At 45.0% G+C, this 15,383-nt stretch overlaps 1 protein-coding gene across 3 annotated transcripts in view; it reads right to left on the reverse strand.

Moving 5' to 3' along the window:
• Window positions 1-11,538, reverse strand: part of znrf1 (zinc and ring finger 1) — a 47,605-nt gene extending 36,067 nt beyond the window's left edge. For all 3 annotated transcript variants that reach the window (XM_086109384.1, XM_086109383.1, XM_086109382.1), the window contains exon 1: window positions 10,517-11,538. In XM_086109384.1, the coding sequence (XP_085965510.1) occupies window positions 10,517-10,910 (394 nt within the window). In that variant the 5' untranslated portion in view covers window positions 10,911-11,538. The remainder of the gene's footprint in view (window positions 1-10,516) is intronic.
• Between the last annotated feature and the right edge of the window lie 3,845 nt (window positions 11,539-15,383).

A 15,383-nucleotide genomic window follows, 5' to 3' on the forward strand; every position in this document is an offset into this window, starting at 1 on the left:
TCTGAAAATGTCACAACAATAGCCTCTCCACTTGGGAGAAAATACGGAAATGAGCAGCCTACATGCAGTTTCTCTCATGCCAGATCTATTTTCTTTGGTAAGTCTCCAAGACACGAACACAAGGCGTTACAAGAGGCTTTTTCGTGAGCTGCATTGTTTCTAGAGCTTTATAGATAAAATACCAGTTATACAGGTTAGCCTGACTTACTTTTTTTTTTCATAATCCGCTCTCCAAGGTGTACGCCCACCACCGTGTATCCGAAAAGGACACCCTAAGCCAGGGATGTCTAAAGTCGGTCCTGGAGGGCCGCTGCCCTGCCTGTTTTCCAGCTCCCCCGCAACACGCATGATTCGAACAATCAGCAACGTTCTAATGCTGCTTCAGAGCTGGTTGGTGAGCTGATCATCTGAATCAAGTGTGTTGCAGCCGGGAGAGAAGGAAAAACAGGCAGGACGGTGGCCCGCCAGGCCCGGAGCTGCACACGTCTGCCCGAGGCGGTCACACTCAGGTCGAAGGTCGGCCACCTGGCCGGAGGTCCTGTGCTCCAAATTTCTCAATGTCCATCCATTTGTTTTCTGCACCGCATATCCCCACTAGGGTCATGGTCGTTCTGGATTTTGTCATTTCGCCAAGCCAACCTCGGGGCTTTGTCGCGCAGCTGATTATACAACATTGACGCACTCTAAGCGACCGCTTCATGGGGGCAAACTGCAACATGATGCGGAGCTCCCTTTCTGACAGGACAGAAGCCAGTGTCTGCCCTGCTAACTGCAGCTGTATAAGTGGCGTTCAGCTGACTGCTTTCCATGACACAGAACTCCATGTCTGACCTGTAAGAAGCCAATTTCGTCCCGCTGACCTCAGCGGCCGAAAGCTACCTGTTGTCCTGATAGCTTGCAGAGCTGGCTGCCTGGCTATGGCATCTAAAAAACTTTTGCGTCGCTAAATTTCTGAAAACTGACCAATTGCCACCAAGATTCTGATTGCACATCAATATTCTTGCCCACTTCAACCTGTAAAAATAGATATTTTAGCTAAGCTTTTAATTCAGTTCAAGACATACACTGTATATCCTTCTGAAAAGGCACATTGATATTTATACGAACTCATCCATAGCGCCTTGGATCAGGAAATTTTTCTCAATCCGCCCACAGAGGGTCTGTGTCCGGAGGAGCATGTCAGATGTGCTCACTGTAAGCACTGGCTGCCCACAAGGCTATGTTCTTTTCCCGGTGCTATTCTCACTTTTTAAGAATGAATTAAAGGTCAATGACACTCATTTTAAATTGTTTAAATTATGTGGATGACATGACTTTAGTTGGCCTTCGTCAAAAACTAGATCCTGTGGGTTGGAGCAGCCGACTGAGCTTATACTCAGACTCTTCTAACATCGTGCCATAGTAGTTGTCTCGTCATCTGTACAAAACAAGATTTGCAGAGAGTTTTTCTTGATGGTCAATGTGTTGAAACTGGATAACTACCGTGGCACATTTTTAGACTCTCAATTAAGCGTAGATGGAAATGCCGAGTTTATCGACAAATCTCACAGTGTTGTTATCTCCTTAGAGTGGCCTTGGAGTTAGTCGGCAGTTTAAGGAGCTTGTTTATAAAACTAGAGTACGGTGAAAGCTGTTTTTTACCTTTCATCTTTCTGCTCGGAACAGTCACCTAAATTGCAGACTTAAGAATATACTTTCTAGGATTGTGTCATTGGCAAGCAAGATAATTGGAACGAAAAGGCGAGGACAGTTCTCTCAGATCACTGTCAGCCAGTTTGAGCCTTTTAACTCTCAGAGATGCGAAAGAGTGCCAACTTAGAATGTAATGAAGAAATCCTTTGGCCCCTGTGCTATTAGTATTCTTAACTCTGCCAGGACAAGAGCTGCTCTTAATAATTAATGGTCAATGTTATGAAGTATCCAATTTCATTTACTGTATGTGCATTTTATTATAAATTTTCTTTCTCATCATTTTACTTAATTTTATTATTATTACTGTGTTTTATGAGGCGAAGACATATGACCACTTCCTGGTGGACAATAATGATTTATTCTATTCTAATCTAAAAGCACTTTGCACACTATTTTCGATTTTGTGGTGTGATAATTGATTTTCATTACATTTAATATCAATAAAATCCAAAATATTGCGCCGACGCCCCCCCCCCCCACCGGTTGAAGTGGACCCTAGTAAAGCTGTGCATCTGGGTGTTTTAGTGACAATTGGTCACCGTTTTCAGACACCAAGTGACAACAGAATGTGTCAAGGCAAGCCAGGAAAAGAAGCCAGATAGCACCGGGACGGGCGCGGCCCGAAAATGTAATGGGAATGCACCTTCCCATGGGCTCCCAATCTGTGGGAGGGCCCAAGGGGTAAGGTGCAAGACGAGCTGAGTGTTGTTGAGGGTGTCTAGTTTGGTGACTTCAGTCTTACATTTCTGCCTTTTGTTTTGTTTGTTTGTTTTTTTCATGATGTGGTTCTTGGCTTCATCAAGCCACAATCTTCAACTCTCACTGAAGCGGTTCACAGCCGAATGGGAATCAGCATCTCCAAATCTGAGACCATGGTCCTCAATAGGAAAAGAGTGGAGTGGCCTCTCCAGGTCAGGGATCATCCTGTTCCATGTGACGTTATGTGAACAAAAATGCGGCCTTCGGAGGGCGCAAGATGTGAATTTGGACACAGCCACTGTCTCCTGGTTGACCTTGAAATGCCTTGGGATCACATCAGAAAAGTATCTGGGGAGAGGGAAGTCTGGGCTTTCCTGATAAAGCTGCTGCCCCCTGAAGATGGATCTGTGATGAATAAATAATTGTCTGTCTTTTGTACTTTCTCAATGTCTTTTCACCCCACATGCTCTCTTCTCTACGGTGTGTGTGTGTGTGTGTTAATATCATTGCTGTGAATATGTGTTTTGAGTAAAATGAAATGCAGTTACGAGGAAACGTGAAGACAGTGTGTATTGGATTGGATTGGATAAACTTTATTGTCAAATGTACTGTATGTGTAACATACAGCACAGATGAAATTTGTTCATGTTGTGGTCACGAAACAAATATGCAATCCTCAAATCTTTTGCTGCCACTTCTGCAATCCGTCCACCTTCCCCTCGATGGAATTCGGCAGCTTTTTTTTTTTGAATGTAAAATATGTGCATGCCCTGTCCTCAAATGCCTGCTCAGTGCCTTCACTGCTCAGCGATACCACGGAGAAGATAGGGAGACATCGTAAGTATGCAGATGCATCTCATACATGTGTATGAGAGAAGCAGGAAGAAAAAAAAACATTTTAGGGCTGACCTACAGTGGATTTGTGAATCCCACACCCAAACTGCAAAGAACCTCATACAATATGTTTACTTTGTCTTCCTGAAACCCTCCAGTGTGTGATCCCATTCGTTTTGCTGAAAGCAATGCAGTGCAATACAATATCTGTGTGTCCCACATACATACATTAGTGCCATTGCCTTTTATCGGTGTGTGGCATTGCAGTGTGTGTCAGGAAAGATGGGTGACAAGGTATTTCGGAGCAGATTTCAGACTCGCTTGTATTATCGCAGACTTCTACGGACGCCATTATGTCAGATATGAAGGATTCTTTTAGGTGTCAGATATCTCATCAGGCTTAATTCCTAACACGGTTATTGTTTGAGAAAAAAAATTTAAAAAACAGAACCTTGCCAAGATCACTCCGAGAATGAAAACCGCTGCCAAAACAAATATGAATCGAATTTTTCATTTCCCCCACTCTTAAATAATGATGTCTTTCTTTTGGACAGCTGTAGCTCATACATAAGAATTTGCGCTTTGGAGCCAGTGGGTTATGGGTTTGAGTCCAGCTGCGGACAAAAAGTAAAAATGGCAAGCTAGTGTTGAGGTGCCCTTGAGCAAGGCACCATTTTCAGGGATCCTAAACACGCTTGGATGAGCTTCCATGGCTCTGACCCACTGTTCACCCAGCATAAATTTCAAAATGGCCATTTCGAGCACTTCTCATAATTCACTTAGCTCTGCCTCCACCGACTGAAGGTTGAGAGTGTCATTTTTGATGTTCAATAAAGTGTTAGTGAAACATCAGTGCAATGTCATACGACAGTGCATCAGTAAAGCTTCCAATAACAAGAAGAAAAATAAAGGAAAGAAAAGATGTTGTTCGAATCCATATATGGGCAGCTCAAACGTTTGAATTAAGCCACACCTAGAACTGCGCTTAGCAGTCAAGGCTGCTCTTCTTTTGGACACACATATTTCTTTATGCTGTTGTTGGTTATCTCTGTTCCTGTCAGTAGGCACATTCCTAAGTAATGTCATGTGCTTGTTTCTTTGAATGTTGCTTTGGGGAATTTTATTAATTTAGTTTTCCTGATACTTCCACACTCCTTGTTTGTCTCACAAAACCGGACAGCGGGTAGTAATGCAATTAAATTGTCAAAGTTGTTTTAATGCTACACACTTTACTTTTACCTGAGTATTTTTGGAAAGAGACTTTTATTCCATGACTTAAGGCGTCATTACGCTAGTATCTGTTTTGTTTTTGTTTTTTGTATCTGTCAATTCATTATTACTCGTGCAATCTATTTGTTTGGGTTTGCCAGAGAAACGTCATCATCTCATTCTGTTTCATCAATTCACTAGCTATGTTTTGACTCCATTTGACCACAACCAAACTGAGCCAGGCAGTCTTTGTGGTGCCACCCGGAAGCAAAGTTTTCAAAGTGACAAATGTGTGTGAAGCACAGCAGAAAGTATGAAGGGAACAAGGTCGGTGCGTCACCGATGTTGAACAAGAGAGCCTGGTTCAGAATTTTTATTTGAGGTCATCTCCAAGATGTTTGAAGTGGAAAGCGGTTCTATATGGACCTTTCTGGTTCTTTTACACCCAATGCAACTCAAACTGCATGGGGGCACAGTCATACAGAAGAAGGAAAGGGCCTTCCACAAGATCTTTGACATCATTCAAACATGCTCAGAGCACAAGGAGTCGAAATACAGCGTTTTGTTCAGTGCCCTGCTACTCCTCAACATGAGTCTAATCCCCTTTTTAAAGACGATGATGGTCAATAAGTTTATACTGCAAGAGCAAAGTCTATTAATCTTCAGGCACAGTCTTAAAATGGAAGCAATATTTCCATTTAGCCCTGACAATGCAAAACCACCCCCCCAGGAAATTCATTGATCTGCAGGAGTTGTATTTTTAGTTTTATTCTTTATAGTGAATAAAACATTATTTTATTTAGTCATGTAAAGTGTATTATGAGTGGCCCGGTGGTCGACTGGTTAGCGCGTTGGCTCACAGTCAGGAGGTGTAGGGTTTGATTCCTACGCCGGGCTTCCTGTGTGGAGTTTGCATGTTCCCCCTGCGTGGGTTTCCTCCCACATTCCAAAAACATGCATGGCAATTTGATGGAACACTCTAGATTGTCCCAAGGTGTGAGTGTGAGCGCGGATGGTTATTTATCTCCGTGTGCCTTGCGATTGGCTGGCAAACAGTTCAAGGTGTACCCTTCCTACTGCCTGAAGAAATCTGGGATAGGCTGCAGCACACCCCACAATCCTTGTGAGGATATGCGGATCAGAAAATGGATGGATGTTATGAATATTATATATTTTTGTGAGTGTACACTGCACCCTGAGGATTTCACTTTCACAAAAAAGTACCTGTATTTATAAAATAAAATTCAAAAAACAGGTCACTTTTAACTTTTGGCGAATGACCTGCATAACCGGATGTTGTTAGTGGTCAGCAGTCTGCAATTGCAGCTTGCGGTCAGAGTTAGTGAAATGGATCTGTTTTTCGTTTAGTCTCAGTCAGAGCTTGTTTAATCTGCAATTCACTGCCAGCTTTGGCGAAGAATGGGAATATGGAGCACCAGGAGCAACATTTTAAAAGGTTACACGTGAGCTACGACAGTGATCCTGCAAAAGTGCGTCACTGCCTCCGTGTCAGGTCTCCCACTAAAGTAGGCAGTTATTTATTTTTCACAATCTCACAAACTCTTGTATCTACTTTTTTCAGTTTCGTTCATGTTAAGAGCTGTTATGGTTATTGCTCATCATGGCATACGTTTGTGTGTGCGCCTGTGTGTGTGTTGTGGGGAGGGGGGGATATGTCGGCATGTGCGATAACGCGTCGATGGTGGGATGGTAGCGGCTTGAAAAGTAGATCTTCGGAGGTTTTATAGACACACAATCACATACACAGTCATAGATAGCGTAGTTAAGTACTTTTTTTTCACTGTAGCTGTTTCCTGGGATTTGGTCTGCCTCATACTCAAATGCTTACAATAATCCATTCAATGAAAGCCTCTCTACTTTATACACAAACATTGAAGAAAAATTCATTTATCTCCTTTGGTAAGGCCACCAACTGCTGGTTTGTCACTGTTACTGAATTTCAGAACTGCAAAAACAGCAGCAGTCCATTTTCAACTGAAATTACCAACTGTACAATATCAAATTTGAGAGGTGGTCTCGGCAGCAGAAAAAAATGACTTCACTTTCCAATTTCCATCCATCCATCCCTTTTCTGATCTGCTTTATCCTCACAAGGTCGCAGGGGGTGCTGGAGCCTATCTCAGCTGTCTTCGGGCAGTCGGCGGTGGACACCCTGAACCGGTTGCTCGCCAATCACGGGGCACACAGACGAACAACCATCGTGACACATCTGCGCTCACACTCACACCTGGGGACAATTTTGAGTGTTCAATTAGCCTGCCATGCATGTTTTTAGAATGTCGGAGGAAACCGGTGTACCCGGAGAAAACCCACGCACGGGGGAGAACATACAAACTCCACATAAGAAGGCTGGAGCTGGAATACCTCTGCACTGTAAGGTCAAAGTGCTAACCACTGGACCACCGGGCCACCTACTTTCCGATTTAACAGAATACATTTTCAAAATGCCTTTTTCTTGCTTACAAAGAGAACGATGATTTTCAACATTTAAAGCCACTTTACTTGGCATCAGTATCCATTCATCCATCCATCCACCCACTTTCTAATCCGCGTTTCCTCACAAGGGTAGCGGGTGTGCTACAGCCCTATCCCAGCTGCCTTCGAGCAGTAGGCAGGGCACACCCTGAACTGGTTGCCAGCCAGTCGCAAGGCACATCGAGACAAAACAACCATTCACACCAACAGTCACACTTAGGGACAATTTAGAGCAGGGGTGGGCAAACTTTTTGGCTCGGGGGCCACATTGACTTTTAATATTTGACAGAAGGGCCAGGTCAGCACGAGCTATGGTACATTTAAAAAAAAACTGCATTTGTTGACAGTCCATATCAAACATCAACAGAACAAAAGCATGAAAGTACTATATTAATATATATTTTTTTAAATGACAACAGTGTTGTTGAAGACCTATTTTAGCCTGTGCATTGCTGCAGATGGGTTGTGATCAGACCAGTAGAAGTAGAGCGATACAGAGATCCTAGGTGGTCGAAAAGACCCCCCCCCCCCCCGTATTTCTGCAACTTCAAGTCAATGCACCACCTGGCGGTGAAAGGCCTGTCATTACAAGTCCAATTGAAATGAATGCAATCATTCACCCATCCATCCATCTATCCATCATCTACCGCTTATCCGGGGCCGGGTCGCGGGGGCAATAGCTTTAGCAGGGAAGCCCAGACTTCCCTCTCCCTAGCTACTTCTTCCAGCTCTCCCCGGGGGATCCCGAGACGTTCCCAGGCCAGCTGGGTGACATAGTCTCTCCAGCGTGTCCTGGGTCTTCCTCGGGGTCTCCTCCCGGTGGGACATGCCCGGAACACCTCACCAGGGAGGCGCTCAGGGGGCAACCGAATCAGATGCCCAAGCCACCTCATCTGGCTCCTCTCGATGTGGAGTATCGAGAGGGGATCGAGAGCAATCATTCACATTGAACCTTAATTGTGGACCAACCTTCGGCGGGCCGGATTAAAAAGACCAACGGGCCGGATTCGGCCCGCGGGCCGTAGTTTGCCCACCTCTGATTTAGAGTGTTTGGTTAACCTGCCGTGCATGTTTTTTGGAATGTGGGAGAAAGCCGGAGGACCCAAAGGAAACCTACGCAGTCACAGGCAGAAGATGCAAAATCTACACAGGAAGGCTGGAGCCGAATCCCAGGCCTCTGCACTGGGAGGCGGACATGCTAACGTGCGCCTCAATATCACAAAGTTGCTCCTCGAATTGCTCCTTGATTTGCAAAAATGCTCCTCAAACAAGAAAAGTTATTTGGAGCCTTGCACAAATTTTCAAGCAGTTTCATTCAGTTTTTAAAAATACTTTTGTCGAACCCTGAAAAAAGGCAGATTTTTATGACTTTGTGAACGTTTTTATTCATCGTTTTTTTTTTAAAGTTTCAAATAATTTTTCATTTTCTACTGTTGTCATGTTCATTAAATCCATATGTGACTGAACTTCTCTCTATGCATCACATAGACATGACTATTATGTAGCGCATGAGGTTTCTCTGGGAGAAATTCCCTGTGAAGAAATGCAGCCAAAATATTTGAAAACCACAGACCTCATCAGAAATGCCTTCACATTTCCCTTAACATGGGCACATTTTTTAAATTGACAAGAAAAATCCAATTTTGGATGCCATTGCTTTGTGATGCAGCAAAAACCGAGGGGACGCCCATTCATCCATTTCCTAAATCGCTCTTGTGTTACATTAGGGTTGCGGGTGACCTGGAGCCTATCCCAGCTGACTTTGGGCAAGCCAATCTCAATTTATAGTTTTCAAATACTATGACTGTCATCACACGCTTGTTTGTTTTTTCATGTTGGAAAGACTCTCGATTACCCTGAGAAAACTTGTGTATTTGGGTAGTGAGCTGACATGACAAGAAGTCAGGCAGTGACAGTTGTATGACCTGTATGCACACAATTTTTCATCTTTCAGTTCACAAAAGTTATTACCACTGCATGCCATACTGCTTCTTGCCACCCCTACAACACCGGCTACAATTGAATTTTTTCATGCACCCTGTAACCTGATAACAACTGCCCACTGCAGTAACCGCTGTCCCTTAAAAGTTTAAAGGGTGTTTCTCAAAACAGTGTTGTTTGTAGATCATTCAACAGGAAATAAATAGTCTGCGTCATGATGTCCATCTGGCAGAGGATATCAAACCATTTGAGTTTCTTGGTAATTGATCATGGGCCCATACACTCGAGAATGCAAGCTGGATCAGGTTCTACTGTCTATAATTGTTCATTGTCGTTTGGGCTACTGCGCTTTAGTGTTTTAACCACACCAACCGTTTGCTTTACACACCCATGTTGTCACCTCTTTGAAATTGTTGCTATTTCAACACATAACAATCACAATAGTGATTATTATAGGATAAGCGGTACAGAGAATGGATGGATTCTAACTACAGAAGGTCTTTTTGAACAAAGTCCTGACTTCCTCTCATACAGCTGTCACACTTATAAGATCAGTGGCCGGGCAAAGGCAAAACAACTGAGCCGCTGACACCCAAGTTGTTATTCCCCTGCTGTGCACCGGCTGGGGCTTCAATAATGAGAGCCTGGGGGGCTGTCTGCTGTGGCTGCTGATGTGTGCCTCCCTTGTGGATTTCTGCACATCCATTGTACATGCACCGAAGTAGCCGAAACCATGCGGCGAGGAATTTGTGTTTATACCCGAGCTTGAAATGCCAAGTCGCACCCTGAAATGTTTTATTATGAATGAGGTCAGCTGCAGATGAGCCAAAATCCTCAACCTGCTCCCTCCCTTTCATACCATCCTTCCAAGTCTCACTATTTTCCATCTTCTCCCGTTTCTGCCCCCTCCCTCTTTGGACTCTCATCGTTGAGCTAATTGACTCAGCCAGATTTAGCAACAGATTTATTAGTGTCATTTCACACAACAAGGAAGGACCTACACGTGCAGTGCAACACATGCTTTTGAGCGAGAACCCGCATGCAATGTTAACTTCAACACAACCCATTCAAACACTGACTGGCCCGAACATGATGACTGCTTGTAAGTAGATCCAATACAAGGACAAGAATTTTGCTTTTGCATTCGGTATACTAATGCCCAGACAGCTTGGCATTGTTTAAGGATAAGCTTATTAATGAGGGTATACATTATATTGCAAGCTGTTGATATAGTGGTTACCCAAAGCCAAATAGAAATAATTAGCCCCAACTCTATAATGCAATGCGATTCTCTTTTATGCTATAGCCATACTGATAAACATTGTTGAATCATTAACTCTGGACATGTCCAGAGAGACTGAGCAAAGTCTTTTCCATGTATAGTACCCATGTTCACCTTAGCACATGATTGTATACTAACACATTTGGAGAGACACAAAGCGAAATGTATCGCAGCACTACAATTGCAAGTCATTTTCAGTTCAGGATGCAAACTGTGGACAAGACTAACCTTTCAAGCGCATTAATGCTTTGGCTGCCGGCCGCCCGCCCTGTTTGTCTACTGGAAGGGGCGTGAGGGGGTTGCAACGCGCTACAATGAACGGCTGATGGCTCTCATGTGTGAAGGTGTTCCGACTGCTCTTACCGCTGTGCGTACTGAACCAGCGGGGAGCGATGTGAAGGGGCAAGGTGTCAGCCAGCGACCCCCGGGACCCCAGATAAAGCACCCCGTCTGTGTGATGCCGTCCACCGCCACTGTCCTGATAGTCGGTTCCGTGAGAGGCAGCGGGTGTGCTCCCTGACCCTCCTCCGGCTCGATCCGAGCCCGTGCCTCTGGGGGTGTAAAAGCCGAAGGGCACCGTGGGGGATTGCTCGATGCCCATCGCGGCCACGGAGCTCACCGAGCGGCTCCGCAGGCCCATGGTGCCGTTTGATCGGTAGTGGCCGAAGTGGGCCGATGGTGGGACCGCGCTGTCATCCGTAGAAACGCCGGGAAAAGCACCCCGGGACCGCCCCGTCGTGCTCTGCTTCCCCCCCATCCAACAAACGGGGGGTTGTTGGTCGAAGCGGGAGGGGGCTCGGCTCGATCCGCAAAGGGTCGAGGGAGCCGTAACAGGCTGTCGCCCCCTCCTCACGCTCCTGTCTGTCTCCCGGCCCGCCCGCCCGTCCGTCTGTCTGTCTATCTACCCTGGCGCCTGTGTGCGTCCGACTCCGCAGGCACGTCAGCTATGACTCCGTGCAGACGCAACAGCTCGTTTCCCCGCTGAGCGGATCATTGGCCAGCCCGGGCGTCTGGATCTGGCTCTCCCACCGACAGACGGCTGGCACGCCAAATGACGCAGATATCCCAGGATGACACACGCACGCACACACGGGCACGCATACGACGTCCCCTAGCCGGTCCAGGTGATAAACGAGGTTGCGCCTCAGTAGGCGGGACGCGGCAGTCGAGCAGCAGCAGCGGCGGCGGCGGCGGCGGCGGCAGCGCCGCAATGTTCGCTCCGCCGCTCCCGTCTCATCTCGACTCAGGAATCGTGACAACTGTTGCGGTCTGTCTGGTTGTCGCGGCACGGCAATATGTCCGCGATGGCGTTTTTCTCCAACTAAGCTGGTGTACTGGAAATCGGGGTGGCTTCCCCCCGAGCTCTTCTCGTGAATCTTCGCCGCGGCCCGCCAGACAATGGAAGCAAGCGCTCAGTGCGCAAACTCCGATAATAAATATAGACAGGCCTATACATGGGACTGTCCTAGATGCCAAAAAAAAAGAGCCTTACTTTAAGTTATTTTAAACCACCAGTCAATTTGGATGGTGGTAAGAATGTTTGCTATTTGACAGCATATGCACTTTCAAGGGTAGAGAGGAATATGTACCATCTTGGTCTTTACGTATTGGGAATTTAGGATCTACCCCTTAACTTTACTTTGGAGTATAGATAAGACTTGCCGGTGGAGAACATCAAGCAGCAACAGTACTCGATCGGACCCTGCAAAGGTGCGCTCACCATGCACCCAAAATCCAATGAATTCATTTCTTATTTAATGGGGATTGTTCTTTCTTATGGGCGGCTCGATGCTCGACTGGTTAGCGTGTCTGTCTCACAGGAAAGAGGTGCAGGGTTCGATTCCTGCTCCGGCCTTCCTGTGTGGAGTTTGCATGTTCTCCCCGTGCCTGTGTGGGTTTTCTCCGGGTAGTTCGGTTTCCTCCCACTTTCCAAAGACATGCATGGCAGGTCAATGGAACACTCTAAATTGTCACTAGGTGTGATTGTGAGCGTGGATGGTTGTTTGTCTCTGTGGGCCCTGCGATTGACGAGCAACCTGTTCAGGGTGTCTCCAACCTACTGCCCAAAGACAGCTGGGATAGGCTCCAGCATGCCCCGCGACCCTTGTGAGGATAAGCGGGTCAGAAAATGGATGAATGGATGGATGATTCTTTCTTATCTCGTCCCACATCTCCGCCATTTCACTGTTGACAAATTTCTCACCATATGACAAATAATTTGAATTACTGGCTCAAATGTTTTGTTGCAGATGATTTGGTCTAGTCCCTTGTGTGTGTGGGTGTTTGCTTGCCTTGCAACCTAATAAAATAAACCATGACTGTACTTAATGCAATATACTTTATGTTCATCTATGATGTTGTCAGAACAACAAACATTTTCAATCTATCATCGTCAATAATCTGGCCTAGACACATTAAATATTGAATCAATGAACAGAATCAGAATTGAATGAAAAGATGCACAGGAAGAACAATACTTGTCAGAAATTGTTGTCATCCAAAATGTTGAGTCATGATATATATCACATGAAACTGAATTATGCTGTTAATAACTGGAAAGAGAATATTCTGTGTTCCAACTCTTTTCTTGAAATTATTTTCAAGGACTTTTTCTTCTGCTCGAGCACAAGTCAAGTTGTCACAACCCACACTTATAAATTTGACCCACAAGCATTTGAAAAGTGTTATTTTCTACAGCTGTACCTTATATTTTGTACATTTAACCACTCAACAGAAAGAGGAAAACAAACGCACAGTCATTATATACCCCTACAGTAAGACTCTTGAACTGAAACTCTCTAGTTTTCATGCTTCTTTGGAGAAAGTAAATCCCTAATCGTGTCTGAAAAGTCAGTAAATCTAGCAACATAGTCAATTGAAAACACAGAGCAACAGAAGTGTTCTAAGAGAATATGCAATTTGGTTGGTGGGCAGTGTTGGGTGGGGGGGGGGCAAGCCTGCACACAGTGAAAACAGACATGTTTGTTTAATCAATTACGTTCACCCACAAGGCAAGGAAAAGCAGAGGGAGGAAAAACAACTTCACAGGAGAACTCAAGGTTTTCCAGGACATTTTCCTTTTTTTCCCTTTCATTTCCCATGGGTTTCCATAACGGGAATTTGGTCTCTCATTTTCCAGGATGGGTGGGAACCCTGATATTAACTCAATTATCCAAATAATAGTGATGGATAGTATTGTATGCCACTTTGAGGATCGTGAACACAAATTTCTTGTGCATGTTTTTCCATACTTGGCCAATAAATCTGATGTTGATGGCCTCTTCTGTTGCTATGAGCCAGGAGCCCGTTCGACCTCAATACACTTCTGACACTAGGGTGAATAATAGAAAGTCAAATAATAAAGAAGGAGGTATCTTTGCATACATGAGTAAAATATAGTTGGCTAAATTATGGCAGAAGTGGCGCAACAGTCCTGTCATTCAAACAGAGAGCATGAGCAGGCTGCCACAGGAAACAGCTGTGCGGAATGCAATATGGTGAGTCATGTTTGCTACATGCGCCATAGAGGAAAATGAACAATCCAAGGGGGAATTGGCAGTTCCGTAAGAAAAAAAAACGTTTTCATTTCTGTTAAATCAGTCATTATGACTTGCTGGTAATGCAAGATAAACGTGATCTGTCAAAAAGTCACCAATCCCCGGCCCTATCTAATTTGAAACGTGACCCACTACGCCAGAGCAAAACCAACCAATCAGAAACAGGAGCAATCATTTACAAGGTGTCAATCATTTGGTACACACTCGCGAGCACACTCATCGCAAGCGCAATCCTGCAGCCTCACACTCACACCTTGTTCCTCCAAAAAAAGCACCTTATTCAGAAAGGAGTGGTACTTTGCAGAGATGTGTTCCTCGAGCCGGTCGTTGGCCTCGAGGACCGAGGGGCGGTCCTTGGTCCTCAGCTTCAGAGTCAAGTCCTTGGTCCTTGGCCTTGGGAGTCAAGTCCTTGGCCTTCGCCTCGGATTGCCGGTCGTCGGACACAATGAGGGATTAGAGCAGAGGTGGGCAAACTACGGCCCGCGGGCCGAATCCGGCCCATCGGTCCTTTTAATCCGGCCCGCCGAAGGTCGGTCCACAATTAAGGTTCGATGTAAATGATTGCATTCATTTCAATTGGACTTGTAATGACAGGCATTTCACCGCCAGGTGGTGCATTGACTTGAAGTTGCAGAACACAGGGAGGGGGGGGGGCGGGATCTTTTCGACCACCTAGGACCTCTGTATCGCTCTACTTTTACTGGTCTGATCACAACCCATCTGCAGAAATGCACAGGCTAAAATAGGTCATCAACAACACTGTCGTCATTTTAAAAAAGTATATTAATACAGTACTTTCATGCTTTTGTTCTGTTGATGTTTGATATGGACTGTCAACAAATGCAGTTTATTTTTTTTGATGTACCATAGCTCGTGCTGACCTGGCACTTCTGTCAAATTTTAAAAGTCAATGCTGCCCCCGAGCCAAAAAGTTTGCCCACCCCTGGATTAGAGCCTCGAATCCCTTGTATAAGGACCGCGATAATTACAAAGGAATCTAATAAATTTAGTCCAAGGAAACCCATATTGATGGATTAACTCTGGCGCTTTAAAAGGGGCGCATCTGCCAATGACAGATAACAGTTAGCGCAACGTATAAAGAGCGGCATCACAGTTAGTTTCAATCACGGTTTGTTGCGTTCGCGATCGGCAGTTTAAATAGCGTGTAAAGCCTTTCTGTAACAGTGGTGTCTTTTATCTAGTTATTTTTGCACAGTCGTCACGTTTGTGCGGTCGCACTAGAATGTTTGTTTGAACCAAGTAATTTGCGTTACAGCTGGAATCAATAATGTCGGCAGTTCACTTCCGGGTTTGGCCGTTGGGATTTGGAGTCCTTTTGCTCGATTCCAGTTTTGTTTGCTGAATGCTTTCTCATGTTTGGAATAATGAATATTGATAATACATAGTTTAAAATCATGGGTGATTTAATTATTTATTATTATTATTGTGAAGTTGAAGCTATTAATTAATGTAGTATTAGTGGTAGTGGTAATAATAGTAGTACTCAGAGAATGGTTCGAGATTCAGCCATCTCGTTACCTCTGCGTCCCGCGTCCTAGACGCATAATTTTCCCACGGGACGCACAGTTCCAAACAATGTGCGTTTTTGGGACGCAAGGAAATATCTCAGTCAAAACAAATAAACAACCAAAAAAACTACAGCAAGCCTGAGG

This window comes from Hippocampus guttulatus, chromosome 4, assembly GCF_054856545.1.
Source record: "Hippocampus guttulatus isolate MCC_2025c chromosome 4, RoL_Hgut_1.0, whole genome shotgun sequence".
NCBI classification, from domain to species: Eukaryota; Metazoa; Chordata; class Actinopteri; order Syngnathiformes; family Syngnathidae; genus Hippocampus; species Hippocampus guttulatus.